At 42.7% G+C, this 8,012-nt stretch overlaps 1 protein-coding gene across 4 annotated transcripts in view; it reads left to right on the plus strand.

The window, feature by feature from the left end:
* The window catches only part of LOC104985471 (serine/threonine-protein kinase Nek5-like), a 62,268-nt gene that overhangs the window by 49,929 nt on the left and 4,327 nt on the right, over positions 1–8,012 (plus strand). For all 4 annotated transcript variants that reach the window (XM_010835661.1, XM_010835663.1, XM_010835662.1 and 1 more), the window contains one exon: positions 2,198–2,335. In XM_010835661.1, coding sequence (XP_010833963.1) covers positions 2,198–2,335 — 138 coding nt within the window. The remainder of the gene's footprint in view (positions 1–2,197; positions 2,336–8,012) is intronic.

Genomic DNA, 8,012 nt, shown 5'->3' on the forward strand with positions numbered 1-8,012 from the left:
GTAAACATTCAGTCCATAATAATCTGTATTAGAAGGATGGTGGTGACTTCTGTTTTTGAATGTGCCAGCTGATGGATTCCAGGTTTCCTAAGAACCATTTGGTGCTATTAGTCACACTTTGCTGCTTTGAGATGAACGAGTTATTTCCTTATGCCCAGAGTTGTGCATTCCGGATGCCACTGCTGCACAGTACAGGAGACAGTGGGCCCCAGGAGCTCCTCAGACTCTGCTGCAAATGATGGCCTCGGCCGACGTCACCTCTACCTGCTCCACCATGCCTGAGGGTGAGGCTGACATCAGTGGCTTAAATCATCAGCAAGAGGAGAGAGAGGCCCCAGACACAGCTGTGTTCACCCCAAATGCCAGTGCTCACTCTGACCTGATAGTTCTCACTTTTCAGTGTAGTCCCTATAAGAATGAAAGAAAGAAAAGTTGCTCAGTTGTGTCCAACTCTTTGCAACCCCATGGACTTGTAGCCTACCAGGGTCCTCTGTCCATGCGATTCTCCAGGCAAGAATACTGGAGTGGGTTGCCATTTCCTTCTCCAGGGGATCTTCCCAACCCAGGGATTGAACCCGGGTCTCCTGCTTTGCGGGCAGACGCTTTACCATCTGAGCCACCAGGGAAGCCCTACAGTCTCTATGCTGCTGCTGCTAAGTTGCTTCAGTCGTGTCTGACTCTGCAACCCCACAGACAGCAGCCCACCAGGCTCCCCTGTCCCTGGGATTCTCCAGGCAAGAACACTGGAGTAGGTTGCCATTTCCTTTTCCAATGCAGGAAAGTGAAAAGTGAAAGTGAAGTTGCTCAGTCGTGTCCGACCCTCAGCCCCTATAGATTTGTATCAAATACTTGTCAAAAGATACTGTTTTAGATTAGGCTTGTGGCTCAGATGGTAAAGAATCTGCCTGCAATGCAGGAGACCCAGGTCTAATCCTGGGGTTGGGAAGATCCCCTGGAGAAGGAAATAGCAACCCACTCCAGTGTTCTTGCCTGGAGAATCCCACAGACAGAGGAGCCTGGCGGGCTACAGTCCATGGGACTGCAAAGAGCCAGACACGACTGAACAACCAACGCTTCCACTTCCTACCCCTGCAGAGACTTGCCTACTAATTATTCTAGACAATTGACCACTGTAGCTGTGAGAATGTAAGGGAGGAAAGATCCAGGCTCCCACCTCCCTTGCAAGGAGGGGCAGGTGGCTTCATTTGCTTTCCTGTGCTAGCCCAATAACTCTCTTGCAATGTCTTGGAGGGTCATTTTTTTCATCAGTAACATCAGAATTGAAATATTAGCTATCCCACAAGATTTAGAGAGCTAGTGCAAAGATACGCATTAAATTGCTTTGTAAGCCAATGTACTATTTCAGTGTTGGGACTGTTTAGAATATGATGGTATTTTCAACCTAAATTCTTTTGTTTACATCTGAGCTTCTGGCATAGTCTTTCCTCATCAGAGAGTCCCTGCAATACCTGGGTGTGATCTTACAGGTGGTGGAGATTTTTATTGCTAATTTCATATGTTCTTGATAACGTGGGGCCGTGTGTGCTAAGTCACTTCAGTGGTGTCTGACTCTTTGTGATCCTATGGACTGTAGCCTGCCAGGCTCCTCTATCTATGGGATTCTCTAGGCAAGAATACTGGAGTGGATTGCCTTTGTCTCCTCCGGGGGATCTTCCTGACCCAGGAATCAAGCTTGCTTACATCTCCTACATTGCAGGCAGGTTCTTTATCTCTAGCATCACCTGGGAAGCCCTCGTGGGGCTGAGGGAGAGCTAAAATTTATGTCCATCTTATAAGTTGAAGTCTGTAAGTATATTACTGGTTAGTAATTAAAAGTGTTTGAATGGACCCATATTTATACTCTTACAAAATATATCATTAAATTTACAGAAAAGGGCTTGCAAACATAATACAATTTAACCCATCCTAAACCAGTGGAACAATAAGAAGGGAAACTGAATTTAAAATAAACGATAGAAGAGAAATGTCAACATACCAAAATAGCCAGTTTCCAAAGCAAAAAAAGACTCTCCTGCCCAATATCTCTGTGACAATCATATTGTCACTGAACTTTTCTTAGCTTCTTTACTCATAAAATGGGTGGGATTAGGTTATCTCCAAGGTTCTTGCATTCTGTGATTTTAAAAGCTCCACTGAAGAAGCATTTTTATTGTCACTAATCCAGTCTCCTTTTCAGATGGCAGAGTGATTGAGATTGAAGGCGGACCAGAAAACAGGAGACGGTGGCAGCGAGAAGCACCGGGAACTTTGCTGAGTGTTTTGGCAGCAGCACAGCTAACCAGCAGCTCGCTTTCTGCCAACGATGGACAATGTGGTATGTAGCTTACTTTTAAGTATATCCCCAACCCCCTGCAGAATTTTGTCAGACATGTAAATGCAGGACGGGGATAAGAATAGCCTGGAGAGAGAATTGAAAGGGTGTCAAAGCCTTTTCAGAAGCTGATTTACTTTGTCCAAGCCTGTTCCAGATGCATTAATGAAAGACTTGAACTTCTGAAAAAAGTGGAATCATTTTCTGTAACGGGATCAGTTGATGAGTGATGAAAATTAGGTAGGAAGGGCAGGTGGCTTTGTAGATGATGAGCTAGGGCTTAGCTCTACTTGACAGAGTCCATTTAATCTGACAGCTATTCAGCAGACTCAAATTACCATGCAGTGGGCAATAAAATACATCTTAATATAGTTTTTTTGGCTTTGGGGATTTTTTTTCTGCCTCTAACTTTTAGCAAGATTGTGCTTGTGTTGGCTTCAGAAGTTGTTGTTTTCTAAAGGTTGAGGGAATTTGCATCCCAGTGAGGATCTGGTGTGAACTGCCAGGAGAAAAGCCATCTGGGACAGGCAGGTATCAAACAAAGAACACCTGCCCAGGCGGGGCTTTGGGGCTTCAGAGATGCGAGGCTGAGGGGGCAGGGGAGCCTGGGTACCAACCTGAGAGTAATGGAGGCTGATGAGTACTTAAAAAGTGAAAGAACAACAGGAAAGTATATTGAGAATAATGCAAGAGGCATAGCTGACTGTTTCTGAAGAGTGAGTCTGCCAGTGTGTGAAGTGCAGGAAAAGGGGAATCTCTGTGAAAGGTGAGTCTTAAAGAATGGACGTCATTTTATTGTCGAAGGAACATTTCAGGTGGGAAGGATTTGCAGATCCACCCACCTGAGAGGCTGAGAAAGACAGTATAACTAAAATCTAGGAGCAGTAGAAGGGGCCAGGGTCCATGAGTAGTTGGAGTCCTTCGATATTATGACTTATCTCAGCTGCCACACTTAAAACTCAAGGCTTGGGTGGAGGGGGTGGGGAGAGAGAAAAAAATGGTTCTCTGTCTTCCTTTCTTTCTAGTAACTTCAAATCACAGGCTGCAGTCTGATTGCTGGTCAGCTTCCTCCCCTTCTATCCTGGGATAAAGGGATTGTCTGTAAGATGGGGCTGGAGGCTGGGGGGTTGGGAGGAAGCTTTGGGCTGGCCTGGATTAGACTGGAGGCCAAGAGCTGGGGTCCCAGACCAGGGAGGATGGAGGTGCCCATCTTTCAGGACACTGTGATGGCGACATGCTGGTGGCGATGATTTGTCTTGCATTTGCTCCTGCGATTCTTTGAAAGAATCATAGAAAACTCTTCATATGATCTTGCATGCCACATGAATTTATTCGTGAACTTACTGTATTTTTGCATGGACAGCTTTACATTAGGCACATATGAGTAATTGATCCAACAAGTGGGACGCAAGATAGGAACTTGCCTCTCAGGGTGGCGTTCAAAGCAAAGCATGGATATTTTCTTTTGTAACTTGTTAAGGGTGTAGGCGCCCCCTCCCACTCCAACCGTGCTTTTTCTTTTAATATTTGTTTTTTTATTTGGCTGCACCAGGTCTTGATTTTGCCATGCAGAATCTTTACCTACAGCATGCAAGCTCTTAGTTGCAGCACGTGGGATTTAGTTCCCTGAGCTGGGATCAAACCTGGGCCACCTGCATTGGGACCACAGAAGGCTTAGCCACTGGGCCACCAGGGAAGTCCCTGGCTGGACTTCTCATTGGTCTTTCAGCCTCTAACTCTGTGGTTGGCCTCACCTCATCTTTCCTGTCCCAGTAGCAAGCTTGACTTCCTATCTCTGGTCATATTTCTGTAGCTATCCCTCTGCACCTGGGATTTCTCTGGTGACTTAGCAGTAAAGGATTCTCCTGCAATGCAGGAGACGCAGCAGACATGAGTTGTATCCCTGGGTCAGGAAGATCCCCTGGAGAAGGAAATGGCAACTCACTCCAGTTTTCTTGCCTGAAAAAATCTCATGGACAGAGGAGCCTGGTGGACTATGATTCATGCATGGGGTCATAAAGAGTCTACCACAACTGAGTGACTAAGCATGCACATGCACACTGCATCCCTTCCAGATAATATTGATACTAAAAAGGACCAAGTCTTTTCTCTGCTTTAAATCCTGCAAAAGATTCTCCCTCACCCTCCAGATAAAACCCAGATTCTGCAGACTTTAAGCGCCTTTAAGACCAAATGGCCCCTCCCAAAGAACGTCAGAGCCCCTGGCACTTCTCTTCAACTATTCTTCCTTCTGTTTAGAATGCAAGCCTTCCTCCCTTTGCCAAAGAAATTCTCCCTTAAGATTCCTCTCTGATGGACCCTGCTCACTTCTGTAGCGATGTTTTATCAGCAGTTACCCTTCCCTCCATACTTTTCCCTGTACTGCCAGACAGAGCTGGCAAAAGTGTCTGGAATATAGAAGATTCTTAATAAGTTAATAATTTGGATGAATGAGTTCAAGAGCCTGTAACTTGATTGACATGCTTCCCTATAATCCAAAAAATTCTACTAAGCTTTCTGTAACTCCTCAAATTTGTCTACTGTCTCTCTGACTTTTCTGTTAGCTACCTCTGACAGTTTCACATTCATTCGGTGTCACACTGAAATTCGTGCACACTCAAATATTGGTTAAGTGCATGAAATACTTTTCCTTATTATATGTATTATGTAAATTCAGGCCATAAGAAGATGTAGTAGTGATTTTATTTGAATTTTTATTGATTGCTATGACAAACCTGGATCTCAGCTAAACTACTGCCTGTGCACCACTGACAGGCAACCACTGTTTTATTTTTTTTAATATTTTAAAATCTTTTTTTTTCTTTTGTCTGGCTGGGTTTTAGTTCCATCTTGCAGGATCTAGTTCCCTGACGAGGGACTGGATCCGGGTTCCCTGCATTGGGAGCACAGAGTCTTAACCACTGGACCACCAGGGAAGTCTTAGGTAACCACTGGTTGAAGTGCTTGAGAAAACATCGGGGCATGTCTCCTTTGTATTCATCTGAGTTTGGGTTCCCTGCTTCGTATCCCACAAGACACTAATTCTCTGATCATAAAAATCAAGTTCACGTTAATTTTCTGTTTAATAGCTTTCTTCCTCGCTAGGCTGTAAGCTTCTGAGGGCTTTGTCTTGATCACCACCCCACTCCGACTCTCTATCCGTGGTGCCTGCTACCATGTCCAGAACGTAGTAGGTGACCATGTCTCTGTGAATGAGAATACAGCCACAGCATAGTTTTTACTATCACTTTATGTAAAGGCATGGGTTTGCCAATGGCCGTATTGCTATCAAGCTGGATAAGGAAATTACATTAAAAATTATTCTTATGGTTCTGTAGACTCTTTATGAAGACTGTCTGCATGTGTAAATTCTAATAACTTTGATTACATGTGTAATAGACACAATTTATAAAGGCATTTAAGGATACGTTGTCATACATTTAACTGCGATTCATATATCCTCTGTCATATCTTAAAACATCCAGTTTCTTGAAAATAAACTCCTTTGATGCATCTTGTTCTAAATTCCATTTAAAAGTGAAAGATTATCAAGTACATGTTTAATTAGTCCTAATTTATGTTTTTAATTGGAGGATAATTACTTTACAAGGTTGTGTTGATTTCTGCCGTACCACAACATAAAAGGATACATATATCCCCTCCTTCTTGAAGCTCCCTGCCACTCCCCAACCCATCCCACCCGTCTAGGTTGACCCCGAGCACCAGGTTGAGCTCCCTGTGCTAAGCAGCAACTTCCCATTAGCTGTTGTACATATGATAATATATATGTTTCAGTGCTTCTCTCTCAATTTATCCCTCCCTCTCCTTCCCCCACTGGGACCACAAGTCTGTTCTCTATGTCTCCATGTCCTAATTTTGAAAATTTAAAATAGTTAAGATTTTATAAAATCCTTTTAAATGAATCTTACTAGTAAAAACTACACTGTTTTAAGGAGGATAAGCATTTTTTTTTTAACATGTGCATAATTAATTCAGGTCAGTAATTTTGTGTATAGTTTAGCCACTCCAAGGGCATCCTTGGTGGGAAGGTAACCTCTGTTTTTCTTGCGTCAGTTTTCAGGCTACACAGTTGCCTTGGTAACATCATAGTTGCACATCTTGATAACAGCTGATTTACATTTCTGTAGTTAGCCTTTCATTCTTTCTTCTATCCTGTTAAACAAAAATAAGAGCCTCCTAAAACTGCCTTCTTGAGACAGGAAAGTAAAAATAAAACTATCAGATTCCCATACCAAGAAGAATATTCTGTTTTAGTAGCCAGACTAACTCATAAATGAGATATATGAATCTACTTCATTTATTTAATGCACTTTAGGAAGTGATACGAGCTATGATTTGGGATGAACTGTGTTCATTAAACGGAGAAGGCAATGGCACCCCACTCCAGTACTCTTGCCTGGAAAATCCCATGGACGGAGGAGCCTGGTAGGCTGCAGTCCATGGGGTTGCTAAGAGTCAGACACGACTGAGCGACTTCACTTTCACTTTTCACTTTCATGCATTGGAGAAGGAAATGGCAACCCACTCCAGTGTTCTTGCCTGGAGAATCCCAGGGACGGGGGAGCCTCGTGGGCTGACGTCTATGGAGTCACACAGAGTCGGACACGACTGGGGTGACGTAGCAGCAGTGTTCATTAAAAATAGGTAAATATTTAATTACTGTGTGGTGAAATTTCAACTTGTGACCGTATACATGGGTTGTCATGTAAAAGTTTACAAAAATATCTCTGCTTTTAATTCCACCTTATATTTTCATTTTTATGAATATACCAGAGTGACATAAGGTTAAAAGTGTGTGTTTATATAGTAGTAGTATAGTGTTAGTTGCTTACTCATGTCCGACTCTTTGTCACCCCCAAGGACTATAGCCTGCCAGGCTCCTCTGTGTGTGGGATTCTCCAGGCAAGAATACTGGAGTGGGTTGCCATTCTCTTCTCCAGATGTGTGCTTAAGAAAGACTAAAAGACTAAAATTACTTATAGTAATTTATATTTATAAAATATAAATTTTAAGGGCTAAGAAAACATTGTGCCATTTTATTGGGAACATTTTCTTTGTTATTGGTGTATAAAATAAGTGTACCTTATAATCATTGAAATCTTAGAGCTGTTGAGGGGATGCTTGTTCCTGTAAAGAAATGAAATATTTTACTATCTTCAGTCTGATCTTTTCCCCAAGAGGAACAAAAGTACACTTTAAATAACAACAATGAATTCACCCCCTCACCTCCACCCTCGCCAAAAAAAAGATAAAGTTGTGGGTATGTGCTTTGGGTTTTCCCTGCAGACATCAGTGATTTACTGTAACAATAAGCTGAATACTGTGTATACAACTAATCTCAAAAGTATACAAGCAACTCCTGCAGCTCAATTCCAGAAAAATAAACAAACCAATCAAAAAATGGGCCAAAGAACTAAATAGACATTTCTCCAAAGAAGACATACAGATGGCTAACAAACACATGAAAAGATGTTCAACATCACTCATTATCAGAGAAATGCAAATCAAAACCACAATGAGGTATCATTTCATTGCAGTCAGAATGGCTGCAATCCAAAAGTCTACAAGCAATAAATGCTGGACAGGGTGTGGAGAAAAGGGAACCTTCTTACACTGTTGGTGGGAATGCAAACTAGTATAGCCACTATGGAGAACCGTG

The sequence above is a fragment of the Bison bison genome, unplaced genomic scaffold, assembly GCF_000754665.1.
Source record: "Bison bison bison isolate TAMUID 2011002044 unplaced genomic scaffold, Bison_UMD1.0 scf7180017864048, whole genome shotgun sequence".
Taxonomy (NCBI): Eukaryota; Metazoa; Chordata; class Mammalia; order Artiodactyla; family Bovidae; genus Bison; species Bison bison.